This window comes from Oncorhynchus masou, chromosome 12, assembly GCF_036934945.1.
Source record: "Oncorhynchus masou masou isolate Uvic2021 chromosome 12, UVic_Omas_1.1, whole genome shotgun sequence".
Lineage (NCBI taxonomy): Eukaryota > Metazoa > Chordata > Actinopteri > Salmoniformes > Salmonidae > Oncorhynchus > Oncorhynchus masou.
In genome coordinates this window covers 26,811,058-26,831,484 of record NC_088223.1, presented here as the reverse complement: position 1 = coordinate 26,831,484, position 20,427 = coordinate 26,811,058, and the positions used below count along the sequence as shown (strand labels likewise).

The window sequence follows — 20,427 nt, the reverse complement described above, 5'->3', positions numbered from 1 at the left end:
GAACCAAATGATATATGCATTGCAGCACTAAGCAGTAGTCTAAACGACAAAAAACAAATCAGTCAGGGGATTCTCAATGTCCATCGTAACCTGAGACAAGTATTATAAAGAGTGGTTATGAACATGTTATAGAACTGTTACAAAGTGACATTTTTATTTGAGTTCCCTCCCCCAAAGATAAAGAGAAAAAAAAAGTAATTGCAGGTAAATGTATGAAAGCACGATCCGTATACCGTTCGATCAATATCTGAATTTAAACAACAAATACGGATTCCATTTGTATCAGTGGATATGACCATGCACAGACTGAAAATGTGTCAATTATAGCCTACTAGTGTACATACATACTCACAGTCTCATCATCAGATGTATCAGACATGGCAAAATTAAGACAAACTGCTTGGTAACATTCCATGCATGAGTATAGGAGGTACCTGATAAACCAGGAGTTCACCTGCCTATAAAACTCACTCCCACCGCTATGTGCTCTTACTCTTGCCAATCCATGCTTCTATGCGTTATCCACAATCAGAGGAGAATATTTGTTTTAAACATTTTTGTGTGATCAGGTAAGCCCGTTTTCTTCCAGTAAAAATGACCAACGATAATACCAAAATATTTGAATATCAAAATGTTGCAAAATGTGTTATTGTGACTTTAAAAGTAACAGTAACTTGAGAGTCATTATTACAATCCTTTATTTTAAATGCATGATCTTGAACATGATAGCACAATCAACGTCAGTTGTATACTGTATATAGGATATTTGCAAATGATTTTTGACAGGTTGGAAGTAACAAGTGTTTGTTCACCTGCCCTAACTCACTTATTTTTTTGTATCACTCACAGGGTTTGGTCTGAAAGAGGGGAATTATGATCACTCTTTCACTGGTACCCTTTGTGTCTGGGCTGTGTATAGGATTTCTGTCTATTCAATACGTTGTTTACTCAGACACCAGCACTGCAAAACCAGCTGTTTTCTCACTGGGCAACTCCAGTGGAGTTCATAATGACAAAAGGGTTCCAAGACACATACACTCAGGTAATTGACTTCTGAATATCCATTCACTGCCTTTTATTTGTGGCTTTCTTAATCCCAATATTGTAGTAAAATGTTATTCATCAAAAACGAATGTAATGTAAACAAATGCGTTTTGAGGTTTTCTCCACTTGCTATGACGATGTAAGGTCTAAGTAGAAAGCTTTTTTTTGTGTGTGAGAGAATCTTCTAATATCTGTGATTCCTGAAATAATTCTGGTTCCAAGAGGCCAGTGGATTTGAGCACAGTGCTGGGAACACCACTGTTCAGGGTTTGATTCCTGCATAGGCCAAATGCAGTTGTTTCAATGACAACCAAATACTTTGGATAAAGTACAGTTTCCCAAACTCGGTCCTGGCCCCCCAACAAAAAAACGTTGGTGCCCTATCACTACACAGCTGATTCAAATACAGTGCCTGTCACGGTTTTCTGTAGGCAAAGGAGAGTCGGACCAAAATGCGGCGTGCCCCCGGGTGGGCGTCTGTCCACGGTGGCAGCTCCAGCGCGGGACGTGGACCCCACTTTAACAAAGTCTTAGTCCAGGGCGTGACAGTGCCTTCAGAAAGTATTCACACCCCTTGACCTTTTCCACATTTTGTTGTGTTACAGCCTGATTTAAAATGGATTAAATTGAGATTTTGTGTCACTGCCCTACACACAATACCCCATAATGTCAAATTGGAATTAGGTTTTTAGACATTATTGCAAATGTATAAAAAATGAATAGCTGAAATGCTTTGAAAAGTTGAAATGTGCTTAAGAAGTCACAAAATAAATTCATGGACTCACTCTGTGTGCAATGTTTTTAACATGATTTTTGGTACCTCAGTTGAGCAGTGAAGTTCAAACATAGATTCAACCACAAAGGCCAGGGAGGTTTTCCAATGCCTATCAAAGAAGGAAACCCCACCTAAACTAAAATCTGACATTGAATATCCCTTTGAGCATCGAGAAGTTATTAATCACACATTGGATTGTGTATCAATACACCCAGTCACTACAAAGGTACAAGCGTCCTTCCTAACTCAGCTGCCAGAGAAGAAGGAAACCGCTAAATGTTGGAATATTGCTGTGGAGACTTGCTTCCATTAAGCCACAAGAGAATTAGTGAGGTCGGGCACTGATATTGGGCGATTACAACTGGTTCACAGTCTGCGTTCCAATTTATCCCATAGGCATTAGAAGGAGTTGAGGTCAGGGCTCTGTGCAGGCCAGTCAAGTTCTTCCACACCGATCTGGACAAATAATTTCTGTATGGACCTCGCTTTGTTCACAGGGGCAATGTCATGCTGAAACAGGAAAGGGCCTTTCCCAAACTGTTGCCACAAAGTTGAAAGCACAGAATCATGTAGATTGTCATTGTACAGAATATACATATAGGTAAGGATAAAGTGACTAGTCAACAAGATAGATAATAGACACGTAGATCCCCTGAACGCAGCTCACTCTCCAGATCCCAATCACCCGAATTCTAATCACCTGTTCACACACTTGTATGTCATTATCACACACTATTTAGTTCAGTTCTTTGCACCCCATCATTGAGAGGTATTGCTTGTTTTCTGACACACTTCTAGTTGGAGTGCTGGTTTTACTGTAATTTAATCCTCCCATGTATGATAGTTTTGGCCTGCCTCACTAAAAATGCCTTTTGCCTATTCCCTGCCTTACCTAAGCCTCAGATTTCCTGTAATCAACCTATTGCCTGATCTCCCAGATGACATTACTAGCCTTTTCCCTGCCTGTACTGTTGCCTTTTCGGACCCCCTGTGTATGACCTTCTACCTTTCTCTGGGCCCACCTACCTGCCTCCTCCTGTGGTCCTTTACAAATAAACACCTGCTGTGCCCTGCGCTTGAAACCAGCTCTCTGTCTCCCATCATGTTCATGACAACAGCAGCGTATGTGATGGGTCAAAAGAGTTGCAAAAAGAGTCAATGCATATAGTTAAGGAGTTAACCAATAGCTACCCAGACTAACTATTTAGCAGTCTTACGGGGGTAGAAGCTGTTCAGGGTCCTGTTGCTCACAGACTTTGTGCATTGGTACTGTACTGTTCTGACAGCCCATGCTAAATCTTTTTAGCCTCCTGAGGGGGAAGAGGTGTTGTCATGCCCTCTTCATGACTGTGTTGGTGTGTGTGAACCATGATAATTCCTTAGTGATGTGGACATAGAGGAATTTGAAGCTCTCAACCTGCTCCACTACAGCCCTGTCAATGTGGATGGGTGCAGGCTTAGTCCTCTGTTTCCTGTAGTCCACGATCAGCTCCTTTGTCTTGCTGATGTTGAGGGAGAGGTTGTTGTCCTGGCACCACACTGCTAGGTCTCTGACCTCTTCCCTGTAGGCTCGCTCATCGTCGTTGGTGATCCGGCCTACCACCGTCGTGTCGTCAACAAACTTAATGATGGTGTTGAAATTGTGCGCGGCCACGCAGAAGTGGGCGAACAGGGTGTACAGGAGGTGTCTAAGCACGCACCGAGTTTGGGACACCCTGTGCTAATTGACCACACTTTTTATTCATTATTTTTAAATGAACTCTTTCAGATGAGGACAGGAGTGTTGCAGCCAACCTGTCCCAAAATGTACGACTACTATGTTGGATCATGACTGGGCCTAAGAACCTGGAGTCCAGAACCAAACACATCCGGGCCACCTGGGGCAAACGATGCAACAAAATCCTCTACATGAGCTCAGTGGAGACAGAATTCCCCACGGTGGGGCTCAACGTAACTGAGGGACGAGACCAGCTCTACTGGAAGACCATCAGAGCCTTCCAGTACATCTACCAACACCACCGCAACGACTACGACTGGGTCCTCAAAGCTGACGATGACACGTTCGTGGTCATCGAGAACCTCCGACACACATTGTCTAAACAGGACCCGGAGAAGCCTGTATACTTTGGGAGAAGGTTCCGCCCGTTCGTCCAGCAGGGTTACATGAGTGGTGGAGCTGGCTATGTCCTCAGTAAAGAAGCCGTCAGAAGGTTCATCAAGGGATTCGACACTGGGAAATGTTCCCACTTCTCCACCATTGAAGACATGGCTCTAGGGAAGTGTATGGAGACTATGGGTGTGGAGCCGGGGGACTCCAGAGATGTGAAGGGAAGGCAGACGTTTCATCCCTACCCACCAGACATGTACCTGATCAAAGAGCCACCCAGAAAACTGCCCTGGTATCTCTTATACGAACACTACAAACCAAGAGAGGTAAGCATAGCCTAACCCTAATGAAGTGGACACTTACATTAAGTATAATCATACATACCATTCTATTAAATTATATTTCAAGCTCTGTGTGTGGGTGTGATGCTCCCTCAATCATGTGTAATGTATATTGAGAGGTGTCATAGATGCTTTGGGTTTGGCATTCAAAGTGTTTTATGATTGAGTAGCTACAGTAAATATTTACTCATGGTTTGTACTTATTATAAGTAAGTAGCCAAGGTTTGTGCGAGCCGGAAAGGCTCATAAGACAAGAGCCTATATTTTGTTACTGTAGCGTGAGGCAGCATGATGTTCAAGTCTATCGCAGGGCCTTATATAAACACTTGTATAATGTTTTATACAGGCTTAATACAGCATTTGGTATACTACCTAAACCAGCCTTTCTTAAAGTATGGTCGCGACGTGTCAGTGTAAATGTATAATTATTGATTAGGCCAAGTGCATCTGCGCTCTCTGCTTTGCAGCGGTCCCTGCTCAGTTTGGCAGCTGTGCGAGTGTGAAAGGGAGATGCCCGTGTGCTTCCCGGTTTACCGGATCTTTTTTCTGCAGTTTTCTTGAAGATCACTCCGCGACCCACCCGATGCAGCGCTGTGGTTCAGGCAGCGCTGTTAGCCATGGACTTGTCCTTCCAAATCACTAACCGCTGTTATCAAATGGACTGATGCAAGCCACAAGTTCTGACTGAGCTCAATTGTCATGAAACACATATACAGCGATGAGTATCTCTCTCTTTCATACAAACTTATAACGAGGAGCGCCCACAATGTGTTTTGCGTGTGGAAGTGCTTAGTAATGAGTCTCTCATGACGAACAAATTAATAAAACGACACGTCCTGACCAAACATCCACAGCATGATGGTAAACCCAGGGAGTTCTTTCAGAACAGGACAGAATGCTTCAGGAAACAGTGCATCGACAGTGAAAAAGTAAGCTAGCAAGGCATTGCAGTCATTTCATAACAGGTGATGATAAGCAGAAATAAGGGAGTACTAACTCTTATAGTAGTAGATGTGAGTTTTTCTTTCATACGATCCCATGGCCTTGTACACAGCAAATAGCTAACATTCGCCAAAGCAATCTAGCTACTGATAGCGCATCCCAGTAACAGTACAGATGAAGATGAAACATGATCAGGCCTACTGTATATCTTACTGTAGAAATAGTTAAAAACTTGTCTAGATTGGAACTGTTGCTGTTAAAATACAATAATAATTGTTATTCTTAACTGGAATAAACTGATTGAAGCAAGATGTTTGTTTTTTTAAGGCAAACACACTCACACAGTTCTGGGTTGCTCATCTACAGCAGGAAGCGGTCTCCTGCCTGACTGATAAAGCAGTAGATGTTCTGGTCCAGTTTGGCACCACATACCTATGCGAGTCAAGGTCCTCAACTCTGACATACTTAAAAAAACAAGTACAGAAACAGTTTCAAGGCTAAGCATGACCTAAGTGTTACACTCAAAAACAGAGCCCAGAATAGACATGATCATTAGGACTGCTGTGTGTTCTGGTCTACATCTGTGTGATGTGATCAATCCGTTTATTCCAGTTCAGAATGAAAATGATTTATTGTATTTTAACAGCAACAGTTCCAACCTAGAAAGATATGTAAGAGTGTTTTTAATGGGGGAAAATTAACATGAATATATATTTATATGGATATTTAATTTCATTGTTATTTGTTTTTGTCTATATTGCATTTGTTTTAGGCATAAGTGCAATGAAATGTACTGATATGTATATATAGTTGCATATTTTTCTATGCTTGGGTCCCAGGAAAACACAGAATTTCTCATTTGGGTCCCAGGCTGAAAACGTTGAAGAACCCCTGACATAAACGACTATTAATATACTTAGTCAGATTGTCGTTCTTCTTTCCCCCAGGGCCCAGAATGTTGTTCAGATCACATCGTATCATTTCACTACATCTACCCTGTAGAGATGTACACACTGGAATACTTCACCTATCATCTACGGCCCTATGGATACAAGTACAGGTACAACCCTGATGCTGTAGCAGCTGAAATGGAGAGTAACACCACCACACCTGTCTCTGCTTAACACAGAGATATCACAGACAGACTACTGCACTGAAGAAAGAACTTATTACTGTGTCATGTTTAAATGCCGAAACAACAGCCTGACATTGCCACTTTCTTTGGTAAGCTGAGCAATGAGACTGAGGAAATGGAACCACTCTCAAATTCACTGATATGGTAGTTTTAAACATATTTTGAAGCCATACATTGTTTGTTTGAATAGACAACAAATACATGAACAATAGAGTAATATAGTTTTTTTGTGACAGGGGGAGACAGTTGTACTAAGTTGAGTTCTTTCTGTTGATAGTTTCAACATTTCCTTTTTTCATTTTGTAAAGGTAAAATGTAAAAATATATATATTTTTCAGTCAAGTGTATATTTTTTACAACTTACAGTAAAACAAAGGATAACATGATATTTTGTTAAAATTCAAATAGAAGTATGTACTTAATGTGTTCTCCAGATTTCTGGAGGTCTAGTGAAATTTTCAATTCAGATTGTTAGCTAAAGATTACATTTTGACTAAGTTCAGTACACAACAGATCATTTTATGTCATGAGACTCCTGACCTGTGAGAATCTGTTCAGTGTTTTTGGTTTGGAAGTTAAGGTGTCTTTTAATGGACCATTATTTGAAGCAACACAATGAGTAAAAACAGGGGTGTGTGAAAATATAAAAAAAATAAAGAGGTTGAATATTTGTACAGTACAGGGGGTAGTTCACAGACTACATAAAGAACACAATAGAGAAATAGAGTATACAGGTCCTCTCTGGAGCATCAGTGTAGCAGTGTTGTCGTTCACCTGATCTTTGGTCAAACTGTAACGGATAGAGAGGCTGTGTCCCGATTCTCCACCCTTATCCCAAAGTATGCACTTACACACTCCACATCCTTGGGAGAGTTGGGATGCAGCCATAGATAGATAGGAGCCCATGTCCTCAGTGCATCCCTCTGACATCAACATTGGGAAATGTGCAGGCTTTGCACACGGCCCAACTCTCTTCAAACAAAGCACAACTGTCTGTTACTTGCGAGAACTGGTTTTGTGACATTATGATGTAATCTGAACAAGGAAACAGATCTGAGCCTACCATAGACAAAAGATTTAAAGTGGGTGTATGGAATGTGTGAAGAAATCCATGTACAGATAAGATATACAGCAGCGTACTCTCCAGGGCTGTGCCAAGATACACAGTTTAACATAGACTGTCATCAACCTCAAGCTAATTTCAAGCTATCAAATGATTAAATAGTCATCCAGGGATTGTCAAAATGTAACTTTTTCCCAAATGTAACATTTGGGAAAACAACAGGCCACGCAGTGAGAATAGTTGGGATGTGATGACATTATCTATAGCGTTTAAAGAGTTTACAATACTGTAACTATGGTGACTGCTTTACATGCAATGCATTTTCATAATGTTTCAACTCAAATACTTACATTTTAAATAATCGCTGCTCTCTCACAGACTTCATAAACCAAAGGGTTATATAAAGGTTTTTAACATCATCGAGTTATTGTCAAAGCAATTTTGGCCCTGTTCCATGCCGATCTACAGAAATCAAGACGTCACAAACCCCTTAAGGGGCTCTTCATTTGTGTTGTTAGAATAGGTCCCTTGTCTGTTCTTGCCACACTCTGATTGGTTTCACCTGTCTTTGTGCTTGTCTCCACCCCCCTCTAGGTCTTGCCCATCTTCCCCATTATCCCCTGTGTATTTATACCTGTGTTCTCTGTCTGTTTCCAGTTTGTCTTGTCTCGTCAGGTCTTGCCAGCATGTTTTCCCGTCTTCCTGTTTTCTCAAGTTTCTGTTAACTAGTTTCCCCGGTTCTGACCATTCTGCCTGCCCTGACAGCCTGCCTGCCGTTCTGTACCTGCCTGACTCTGACCTGATTACGAACCTCTGCCTGCCCTCGACCTGTCTTTTGCCTGCCCCCTGTTTGGGTCAATAAACATCTGTGATTCTAGCTGTCTGCATCTGGGTCTTATCCTGAGTTCTGGTAGTTATTTTATCAATGTATTTAGATAGGCCTATGTTATTTGCATGGATTCCATGTTGTATTGACTGCTATGAGTGTCAGTGTAAATAGAACTCAACTATAACCATATACTAGGCAGTCTAGCATCTAGTCTTGAACTTGATCTAGAGTCTTGAACTTGATCTAGAACCACATACTGGGCAGCGTCATGAAGTCGTCGATCAGGTACACGTGCTCCTCATCTGGGCCAGAGGTGATAGCAATCATCTCAGCCTGGAATTCTGCGTACAGCGGGTCTTTCTTATTTACCACTCTGATGACAAACATCTCAATGCCGGCAGCTTCCTCAGGCTGCACTGCATCACGCCGGTCTGCCTGCCCATCGGCTAGTACCACGGCGACTTTATGAACACCGGGCCGCGAGGCCTGGAACAGCTGGTTGGCTCTCAAGATGGCACTACCCATAAAGGTGCCCTCGCCTAGGTATAGCATCTTCCTCACAGCAGTCAGAGAAATGACATAGATTGAGAGAAATTACACGGACGGACGGACGGACGGACAGACAGACAGACCAGTGGATGAATGTGTGAGTGTAATTAACATCAGACAGAAAAAGGATACAGCAGAATGAACACAGGTCTGCTTCAAGAATGTCAAGACATTAGCTCAGAAGGCTAACACAGTTGTGGAATGCAGGAAACGCTGGATTTGAACCCAGTCTGTAACAGGCACTCATCTGCTTTAATACTAGTCAAATCACTTATTTATATAGCCCTTCGTACATCAGCTGATATCTCAAAGTGCTGTACAGAAACCCAGCATAAAACCGCAAACAGCAAGCTATGCAGGTGTAGAAGCACGGTGGCTAGGAAAAACTCCCTAGAAAGGCCGAAACCTAGAGAGGAACCAGGCTATGTGGTGTGGCCAGTCCTCTTCTGGCTGTGCCGGGTGGAGATTATAACAGAACATGGCCAAGATGTTCAAATGTTCATGAATGACGAGCATGGTCAAATAATAATCATCGCAGGCAGAACAGTTGAAACTGGAGCAGCAGCACGGCCAGGGGGACTGGGGACAGCAAGGAGTCATCATGCCAGCTAGTCCTGAGGCATGGTCCTAGGGCTCAGGTCCTCCAAGAGAGAAAGAGAGAATTTGAGAGAGCATACTTAAATTCACACAAGACACCGGATAGGACAGGAGAAGTACTCTAGATATAACAAACTGACCCTATCCCCCGACACATAAACTACTGCAGCATAAATACTGGAGGCTGAGACAGGAGGGGCCAGGAGACACTGGGGCCCCATCCGATGATACCCCGAACAGGAAGGATATAACCCCACCGACTTTGCCAAAGCACAGCCCCCACACCACTAGAGGGATATCTTCAACCACCAACTTACCATCCTGAGACAAGGCCGAGTATAGCCCACAAAGATTTCCGCCACGGCATAACCCAAGAGGGGGGCGCCAACCCAGACAGGAAGATCACATCAGTGACTCAACCCACTCAAGTGACGCTCCCCTCCTAAGGACGGCATGAAAGAGCACCAGTCAGCCCCTGTAATAGGGTTAGAGGCAGAGAATCTCAGTGGAAAGAGGGGAACCGGCCAGGCAGAGACAGCAAGGGCGGTTCGTTGCTCCAGAGCCTTTCCGCTCACCTTCACACTACTGGGCCAGACTACACTCAATCATATGACCAACTGAAGAGATGAGTCTTCATGTCACGTTCTGACCTTTATTTCCTTTGTTTTGTCTTTATTTAGTATGGTCAGGGCGTGAGTTGGGTGGGCAGTCTATGTTTGTTTGTTCTATATTTTGGGTATTTCTATGTTTCGGCCTAGTATGGTTCTCAATCAGAGGCAGGTGTCATTAGTTGTCTCTGATTGAGAATCATACTTAGGTAGCCTGGGTTTGACTGTGTGTTTGTGGGTGATTGTTCCTGTCTCTGTGTTTGCACCAGATAGGACTGTTTGGGGTTTTCACATTTCTTGTTTTTGTAAGTTTGTTCATGTGAAGTGATTTATTAAAGCATGAATCAAAATAACCACGCTGCGCTTTGTTCCGCCTCTCCGTCAATGGAAGAAATCCCTTACACTTCAGTAAAGACTTAAAGGTTGAGACCGAGTTTGCGTCTCTTACATGGGTAGGCAGACCATTCCATAAAAATTGAGCTCTATAGGAGAAAGCCCTGCCTCCAGCTGTTTGCTTCGAAGGGACAATTAGGAGGCCTGCAGTCTTGTGACCGTAGCATACGTGTAGGTATGTACGGCAGGACCAAATCAGAGAGAGAGAGTAATATGATCAACATTTTTGGTTCTAGTCAGGATTCTAGCAGCCGTATTTAGCACTAACTGAAGTGTATTTAGTGCTTTATCCGGGTAGCCGGTGTCACGCCTTGGTCTTAGTATTTTGTGTTTTTGTTAATTAGTTGGTCAGGCCAGGGTGTGACATGAGTTTATGTTGTTGTATTTCATAGTGGGGTTTTTTAGTTATTGGGATTGCGGCTGAGTAGGGGTGTTGCATAGGTTTGGCTGCCTGAGGCGGTTCTCAATCAGAGTCAGGTGATTCTCGTTGTCTCTGATTGGGAACCGTATTTAGGTAGCCTGGGTTTCACTTTGTATTTCGTGGGTGATTGTTCCTGTCTCTGTGTTAGTGTTCACCAGACAGGCTGTATAGGTTTTTTCACGTTCCGTTTGTTGTTTTTGTATTTACAAGTTATTTTATGTATCGTCATTTGTTTCATTAAAGACATGAGTAACCAACACTCTGCATTTCGGTCCAACTTTCTTGCGACAAACGAAGAACGCCGTTACAGAATCACCCACCACACACGGACCGAGCAGCGTGTTAACAGGCAGCTGGAGCAGTGAAGGGAGGACGTTATGGACCGCAGAGGCTTGGAGTATACAACGTGGGAAGAAATAGACAGGTGAGCGAAGCAGAGACTGTGAAGGAGTTAATGGGGAAATTGGAGGAGAGAGTAATGAGGGAGTTGCTAGTTTGGTGCTTTAGGTACAAGATTCGGCCGACGGAGCGTGTAGGGGATTTAATGGCACCTGGGTCAGCGCTCCATACTAGTCCTGAGGTGCGTGTTAGTCGGCTGGTGAAAAATGTGCCAGCCTCACGCACTAGGCCTCCTGTGTACCTACCTAGCCTTGCACGTCCTGTGCCAGTCCTGCTCTCAGGCTCTCCAGTACACCTTCACACACCAGTCCTCCGATGGCAGTTCCCCGCACCAGGCTTCCTGTGCGTGTCCTCGATCCAGTACCACCAGTTCCAGTACCACGCACCAGGCCTTCAGTGCGCCTCGCCTGTTCAGCGCAGCCAGCGCTTTCTCCCTCTCCTGCGCTGTCGGAGTCTCCCGCCTATTCAGCGCTGTCGGAGCCTTTCTCCTCTCCTGCGCTGTCGGAGTCTCCCGCCTGTTCAGCGCTATCAGAGCCTTTCTCCTCTCCTGCGCTGTCGGAGTCTCCCGCCTATTCAGCGCTGTCGGAGCCTTTCTCCTCTCCTGTGCTGTTGGAGTCTCCCGCCTGTTCAGCGCTATCAGAGCCTTTCTCCTCTCCAGCGCTGCCGGAGCCTCCTGCCTGTTCGGAGCAGCCTGAGCTGCCAGTCTGCAAGGAGCTGCCAGTCTGCAAGGAGCTGCCAGTCTGCAAGGTGCTGCCAGTCTGCAAGGAGCTGCCAGTCTGCATGGAGCAGCCAGAGCTGCCAGTCTGCATGGAGCAGCCAGAGCTGCCAGTCTGCAAGGAGCTGCCATTCTGCAAGGAGCTGTCAGTCTGCAAGGAGCTGTCAGTCTGCAAGGAGCTGTCAGTCTGCATGGAGCAGCCAGAGCTGCCAGTCTGCATGGAGCAGCTAGAGCTGCCAGTCTGCATGGAGCTGCCAGTCTGCATGGAGCTGCCAGTCTGCATGGAGCTGCCAGTCTGCAAGGAGCTGCCAGTCTGCATGGAGCTGCCAGTCTGCAAGGAGCTGCCAGTCTGCAAGGAGCTGCCAAAGCTGTTAGTCTGCATGGAACAGTCAGAGCTGTCAGTCTGCAAGAAGCCGCCAGAGCTGCCAGTCAGCGTGGAGCAGCCAGAGCAGCCAGTCAGCGTGGAGCAGCCAGAGCCGTCAGTCAGCATGAAGCAGCCAGAGCCGTCAGTCTGCCAGGATCCGCCAGTCAACCAGACTCTTCCAGATCTGCCAGTCAGCCAGACTCTTCCAGATCTGCCAGTCAGCCAGACCCTTCCAGATCTGCCAGTCAGCCAGACTCTTCCAGATCTGCCATTCAGCCAGACTCTTCCAGATCTGCCAGTCAGCCAGACTCTTCCAGATCTGCCAGTCAGCCAGACTCTTCCAGATCTGCCAGTCAGCCAGACTCTTCCAGATCTGCCAGTCAGCCAGACTCTTCCAGATCTGCCAGTCAGCCAGACTCTTCCAGATCTACCAGTCAGCCAGACTCTTCCAGATATGCTATTCAGCCAGACTCTTCCAGATCTGCCAGTCAACCAGACTCTTCCAGATCCGCCATTCAGCCAGGATCTGCCGGATTCAACTGCCTGGCTGGGCTTCATCTCAGTACTGGGCTGCCCCTCAGTCCCGAGCTGCCCCTCAGTCCCGAGCTGCCCCTCAGTCCCGAGCTGCCCCTCAGTCACGAGCTGCTCCTCAGTTCAGTGGGGTTCTGGGTGAGGACTACTTGGCCATGGTCGGCGGCGAGGGTGGATCATCCCAGGACGCGAAGGGGAGGAACTATGACATTTATGGAGTGGGGTCCACGTCCCGAGCCGGAACCGCCACCATGGACAGACGCCCACCCGGACCCTCCCTATGGTTTTTGAGGTGCGTCCGGGAGTCCGCACCGTGGGGGGGGGGGGTTCTGTCACGCCTTGGTCTTAGTATTTTGTGTTTTTGTTAATTAGGTGGTCAGGCCAGGGTGTGACATGGGTTTATGTTGTTGTATTTCATAGTGGGGTTTTTTAGTTATTGGGATTGCGGCTGAGTATGGGTGTTTCATAGGTTTCGCTGCCTGAGGCGGTTCTCAATCAGAGTCAGGTGATTCTCGTTGTCTCTGATTGGGAACCGTATTTAGGTAGCCTGGGTTTCACTTTGTATTTCGTGGGTGATTGTTCCTGTCTCTGTGTTCACCAGACAGGCTGTATAGGTTTTTTCACGTTCCGTTTGTTGTTTTTGTATTTATAAGTTATTTAATGTATCGTCATTTGTTTCATTAAATACATGAGTAACCAACACCCTGCATTTCGGTCCGACTTTCTTGCGACAAACGAAGAACGCCGTTATAGCCGGAAAGTAGAGCATTGCAGTAGTCGAACCTCGAATGCTGCGTTTTACTTAGCTTTGCGACAGTATCAAAAAGGATTTTGGGATTATTCTTATTTTCCTCAATTAAGTTGGAAAAATAGGATGATCAAGCAGCAGTAAGGGCTCTTCGATACTGCACGGTACTGTCTTTCCAAGCTAGTCGGAAGACTTCCAGTTTGGTGTGGTGCCATTTCCGTTCCAATTTTCTGGAAGCTTGCTTCAGAGCTCGGTTATTTTCTGTATACCAGGGAGCTAGTTTCTTATGAGAAATGTTTTTAGTTTTTAGGGGTGTAACTGCATCTCGGATATTGTGCAAGGTTAAATTGAGTTCCTCAGTTAGGTGGTTAACTGATTTTTGTCCTCTGACGTCCTTGGGTAGACAGAGGGAGTCTGGAAGGACATCAAGGAATCTTTGTGTTGTCTGTGAATTCATAGCACGACTTTTGATGTTCATTTGTTGGGGTCTGAGCAGATTATTTGTTGCAATTGCAAACGTAATAAAATGGTGGTCCGATAGTCCAGGATTATGAGGAAAAACATTAAGATCCACAACATTTATTCCATGGGACAAAACTAGGACCAGAGTATGACTGTGACAGGGAGTAGGTCCAGAGACATGTTGGACAAAACCCACTGAGTCGATGATGGCTCCGAAAGCCTTTTGGAGTGGGTCTGTGGACTTTTCCATGTGAATATTAAAGTCACCAAAGTTAGAATATTATCTGCTATGAATACAAGGTACGATAGGAATTCAGGGAACTCAATGAGGAATGCTGTATATGGCCCAGGAGGCCTGTAAACAGTAGCTATAAAAAGTGATTGAGTAGGCTGCATAGATTTCATGACTAGAAGCTCAAAAGACGAAAACATCATAATTTTTTGGGGGGTGTAAATTTAAATTTGCTATCGTAAGTGTTAGCAACACCTCCGCCTTTGCGGGATGCACGGGGATATGGTCACTAGTGTAGCCAGGAGGTGAGACCTCATTTTACACCTTAAATTCATCCGGCTTAAGCCATGTTTCAGTCATGCAAATCACATCATGATTATGATCAGTGATTAGTTTATTGACTATAATTGCCTTTGAAGTAAGGGATCTAACATTAAGTAGCCCTATTTTGAGATGTGAGGTCTCATGATCTCTTTCAATAATGACAGGAATGGAGGAGGTCTTTATCCTAGTGAGATTGCTAAGGCGAACACCGCCATGTTTAGTTTTGCCCAACCTAGGTCGAGGCACAGACACGGTCTCAATGGGGATAGCTAAGCTGACTACACTGACTGTGCTAGTAGCAGACTCCACTATGCTGGCAGGCTGGCTAACAGCCTGCTGCCTGGCCTGCACCCTATTTCATTGTGGAGCTAGAGGAGTTAGAGCCCTGTCTATGTTGGTAGATAAGATGAGAGCACCCCTCCAGCTAGGATGGAGTCCGTCACTCCTCAGCAGGTTAGGCTTGGTCCTGTTTGTGGGTGAATCCCAGAAAGAGGGCCAATTATCTACAAATTCTATCTTTTTTTGGAGGGGCAGAAAACAGATTTCAACCAGCGGTTGAGTTGTGAGACTCTGCTGTAGAGCTCATCACTCCCCCTAACTGGGAGGGGGCCAGAGACAATTACGCGATGCCGACACATCTTTCTAGCTGATTTACACGCAGAAGCTATGTTGCGCTTGGTGATCTCTGACTGTTTCATCGTTGGTGCCGACGTGGATAACAATTTCTCTATACTCTGTACACTCGCCAGTTTTAGCTTTAGCTAGCACCATCTTCAGATTAGCCTTAACGTCGGTTGCCCTGCCCCCTGGTAAACAGTGTATGATCGCTGGATGATTCGTTTTAAGTCTAATACTGCGGGTAATGGAGTCGCCAATGACTAGAGTTTTCAATTTGTCAGAGCTAACAGTGGGAAGCTTCGACGTCTCAGACCCCGTAACGGGAGAAGTAGAGACAATAGAAGGCTCGGCCTGACTCCGACTCGTTGCTTAATGGGGAAAAACGATTGAAAGTTTCTGTCGGCTGAATGAGCGACACCGGTTGAGCATTCCTACAGCATTCCCCTCCAGATACCGTGAGAAAGTTGTCCGGCTGCGGGGACCGTGCCAGGGGATTTATACTACTATCTTTACTTACTGGTGGCACAGACGCTGTTTCATCCTTTCCTACACTGATATTACCTTTGCCTAACGATTGCGTCTGAAGCTGGGCTTGCAGCACAGCTATCCGCGCCGTAAGGCGATCGTTCTCCTGTATATTATGAGTACAGCGACTGCAATTATAGTCAATGATCTGTTTTAACTCACCACAAATGTCCCTGATCATTTTGATGACGTCCTCTCTCTGTGGGAGGAGGAAGAAAACGTTATTAAGATATAAAAATATGGTTGAGAGACTTAACAAAGGAGCCATTATGAAACAGTATGCATTTTGTGCTCTACTCACTGTCAGGCCAGGTTCCCCCTTCTCACCAGATTTCCCCTGCAAGTTTGGACACAGGTTAGCAATCAACATATAAGTGAACCATGAAATAAGTTATTTTATAACCATGATGGGACCAGAAGACAATCATACCATGTGTCCTACAGACCCTGGCTCTCCAAATTCTCCCTTGTCTCCTTTCCGCCCACAGTCTTCACCAATCCCCCTGTGTACAGTAATATGACAGTAATGTTAAGCACATCAACAAGAACATTTATAGTGAACAGCAAATGGTTGTGTGTGTCTATATTGTCATTGAACCGGTCTGTGTGTGTTTGTTTGGCAGTTTACAGCCCTGTGTGGGTCAGGGTTCATTTTCCGCAGGGATAAAAAGTGTTGGCTAAGTTTGCACATTTTCTCCTGGAAAGCCATCCCCTGGAGGCCCCCGAGGGCCCATTGGCTCCTGGAACCCAGTCTGCCCCTGAAGGTGACAAGAAGACCAGACTAATGATTAGCATGGTTAATCATGGCTAATGTTATAACAGCTCACAACACTGTATACAGCGGCACACAGAATATTGTGCCACGTCAGTGTGATAGTACCAAAACCAATTTCCCTCTGAACATACAGATAACGGGGGCGGCAGGTAGCCTAGTGGTTAGAGCGTTGGGCCAGTAACCGAAAGGTTGCTAGTTTGACATCCCTGAGCTGAGAAGGTAAAAATCTGTCGTTCTACCTCTGAACAAGGCAGTTAACCCACTGTTCCTAGGCCGTCATTGTAAATAAGAATTTGTTCTTAACTGACTTGCCTAGTTACATAAAGGTAAAATAAAATGATGATCATTATCGCACACCCCACCATGCCAGTCCAGTATGATAATGTGCCCCTACCTTGGGCTCCTGGGATACCTGGTGGACCTGGCTGGCCCACAGAACCCTGCAAAACACGCAAACATTAGTTCAGTTCCACATAATAATTTTCAAAAAGAAAATAATTTGACCTGTTTTTTAAAGGGGTGTTGACAATATGTGTCTGCAAACAGATCTACAGCAAATGAAGGGTCTATGCCAGGTTGTAGGAGCTAGGCGTAGGCGCTAGAGGTAGGAGCTAGGGGTAGAAGCTAGGAGCCAGGGGTAGGGGCTAGGGCAGGGGAGGGCAAACTTTTTGGCTCGAGGACCACATTCGGATGTTGCAATTCAACGGAGGGACGCATTTTTGGGGGGACCAATTGTTTGTTAAAATCAATTTGCAGGGGCCTCCCGAGTGGCGTAGCGTTGACTGGGAGACCCATGAGGCGGCGCACAATTGGCTCAGTGTCATCCGGGCTAGGAGAGGGTTTGGCTTAGGAGAGGGTTTGGCCGGCCAAGATTTTCTTGTCCCATCGTGCTCTAGCGACTCCTGTGGTGGGCCGGGCTCATGTATGGTGACATGGTCGCCTGGTGTACGGTGTTTCTTCCGACACATTGGTGCGGCTGGCTTCCGGGTGGTTTCCAAGAAGCTGTGTGGCTTGGCTGGGTCGTGTTTCGGATGTCGCACGGCTCTCGACCTTCGCCTCTTATTGGAGTTGCAGCGATGGGACAAGACTAACGACCACGAAATGTTCTGCTATTCATCGGCAGGTTTTCTTGTCATGGTCCTTAATTTATAAGCATAATTTTTCTCTACACAGATATTATATATGGAATAATCGGGATATATTGTATAAAAATACTTCTTTGTTTTTAGAATATTGCTTCCAAAATAATATCCTATTGGTGAGCCAACTGGTAAATGCAGAGGGTCTTTTACTCAGTTATAAGGAAATCTTATCACTTTACAAGGTCCCTGTAACACCAAAAGATTTTGCAATTGTTTTAGATGCTGTTCCCTCAGGTGTTGCTATGTTATTCAGGAACGTGTCAAGACCTGACCCTCAGAGCCTACCTTCCATTGACCCTGTTGACTCATCAGTAGGAAAGATTTGTTTCTCTTTTGGTCCATTCAACAACGGAGCGATTATGAATCTTGTTTCAGCAGGATGTTGTATCTATCTATACCTTATTGGAATGGATTTATTAATAATATCTGTTGGAAAAAAGTTTGGATGCTGCCACACACATACCTACTTGTTAACAAAATTAAGGAAGTTTCCTTTAAAATTATTCATAAATATTATCCTGCCAACCACTATATGAAGAAGTTTAAGGAAAACATCAACTCAAATTGCTCCTTTTGTAATGACCACTCAGAAACAGTGTTGCATCTTTTTTGGCATTGTTTTCATGGAAGAAAACTGTGGCAAGACATCAGTAGATTTATAATTAAACACATTTATGATGATCTTACACTATTGCGGAGAGATGTACTGCTTGGATTCTTTATCTATGACAGAAGTAAGCTGACATTTTTTTATGTAATTAATTTCATTATTCTTTTGGCCAAATTTCATATTCACAAATGTAAATTTACAAACAACTAAACACATTTTCTTACCTCACAAAAATAAATTGAACTGTATTTTAAGACAATTAAATACTCTACTAACAAAAAAGCTGTTCGAATAATGAGTGTATGTATGTCCCTTAAGGTCCTTGTGTAATGTGATATTGTACCCCCCAGCCCAACTGTCCATTGTATATTATTTATATATACTTGTGTTCCCACATGTACTTCCTGTATTGATTTGTTAATAAAAAACAGAATAAAAAGATGCGGTGTGGACTTGTCATTCCCAATCGTCATCACTCACCGCTGCTATCAAATGGACTGATGCTAGCCACAAGTTCTGACTGAGCTCAATTGTCATGAAACGCGTATACAGCGATGAGTTTCTCTCTCTTTCATACAAACTTATAACGAGGAGCGCCCACGATGTGTTTTGTGTGTGGAAGTGCTTAGTAATGCGTCTCTCATAACGAACAAATTAATAAAACGACACGTCCTGAGCAAACATCCACAGCTCATGGATGTGATCAATCCGTTTATTCCAGTTCAGAATGAAAATTATTTCTTGTATTTTAACAGCAACAGTTCCAACCTGGACAGATATGTAAGAGTGTTTTTAATGGGGGAAAATTAACATGAATATATATTTATATGGATATTTAATTTCATTGTTATTTGTTTTTGTCTATATTGCATTTGTTTTAGGCTAAGTGCAATGAAATGTACTGATATTTATATATAGTTGCATATTTTTCTATGCTTGGGTCCCAGGAAAACACAGAATTTCTCATTTGGGTCCCAGGCTGAAAACGTTGACGAACCCCTGACATAAACGACTATTAATATACTTAGTCAGATTGTCGTTCTTCTTTCCACCAGGGCCCAGAATGTTGTTCAGATCACATCGTATCATTTCACTACATCTACCCTGTAGAGATGTACACACTGGAATACTTCACCTATCATCTACGGCCCTATGGATACAAGTACAGGTACAACCCTGATGCTGTAGCAGCTGAAATGGAGAGGAACACCACCACACCTGTCTCTGCTTAACACAGAGATATCACAGACAGACTACTGCACTGAAGAAAGAACTTATTACTGTGTCATGTTTAAATGCCGAAACAACAGCCTGACATTGCCACTTTCTTTGGTAAGCTGAGCAATGAGACTGAGGAAATGGAACCACTCTCAAATTCACTGATATGGTAGTTTTAAACATATTTTGAAGCCATACATTGTTTGTTTGAATAGACAACAAATACATGAACAATAGAGTAATATAGTTTTTTTGTGACGGGGAGACAGTTGTACTAAGTTGAGTTCTTTCTGTTGATAGTTTCACATTTCCTTTTTTCATTTTGTAAAGGTATAATGTAAAAATATATATATTCTTCAGTCAAGTGTATATTTTTTACAACTTACAGTAAAACAGAGGATAACATGATATTTTGTTAAAATTCAAATAGAAGTATGTACTTAATGTGTTCTCCAGATTTCTGGAGGTCTAGTGAAATTTTCAATTCAGATTGTTAGCTAAAGATTACCTTTTGACTAAGTTCAGTACACAACAGATCTTTTTATGTCATGAGACTCCTGACCTGTGAGAATCTGTTCAGTGTTTTTGGTTTGGAAGTTAAGGTGTCTTTTAATGGACCATTATTTGAAGCAACACAATGAGTAAAAACAGGGGTGTGTGAAAAAATAAAAAAAATAAAGAGGTTGAATATTTGTACAGTACAGGGGTAGTTCACAGACTACATAAAGAACACAATAGAGAAATAGAGTATACAGGTCCTCTCTGGAGCATCAGTGTAGCAGTGTTGTCGTTCACCTGATCTTTGGTCAAACTGTAACGGATAGAGAGGCTGTGTCCCGATTCTCCACCCTTATCCCAAAGTATGTACTTACACACTCCACATCCTTGGGAGAGTTGGGATGCAGCCATAGATAGATAAGAGCCCATGTCCTCAGTGCATCCCTCTGACATCAACATTGG

At 44.1% G+C, this 20,427-nt stretch overlaps 1 protein-coding gene across 1 annotated transcript; it reads left to right on the top strand.

Moving 5' to 3' along the window:
• Positions 1–460: 460 nt before the first annotated feature.
• On the top strand, positions 461–8,284 carry LOC135549775 (glycoprotein-N-acetylgalactosamine 3-beta-galactosyltransferase 1-like). Its single transcript, XM_064980062.1, has 4 exons — positions 461–569; positions 850–1,042; positions 3,588–4,252; positions 6,157–8,284. The coding sequence occupies exons 2-4, from the start codon at positions 874–876 to the stop codon at positions 6,331–6,333; spliced, it is 1,011 nt and encodes a 336-aa protein (XP_064836134.1). The 5' UTR covers positions 461–569; positions 850–873; the 3' UTR covers positions 6,334–8,284.
• The last annotated feature ends 12,143 nt before the right edge of the window (positions 8,285–20,427 follow it).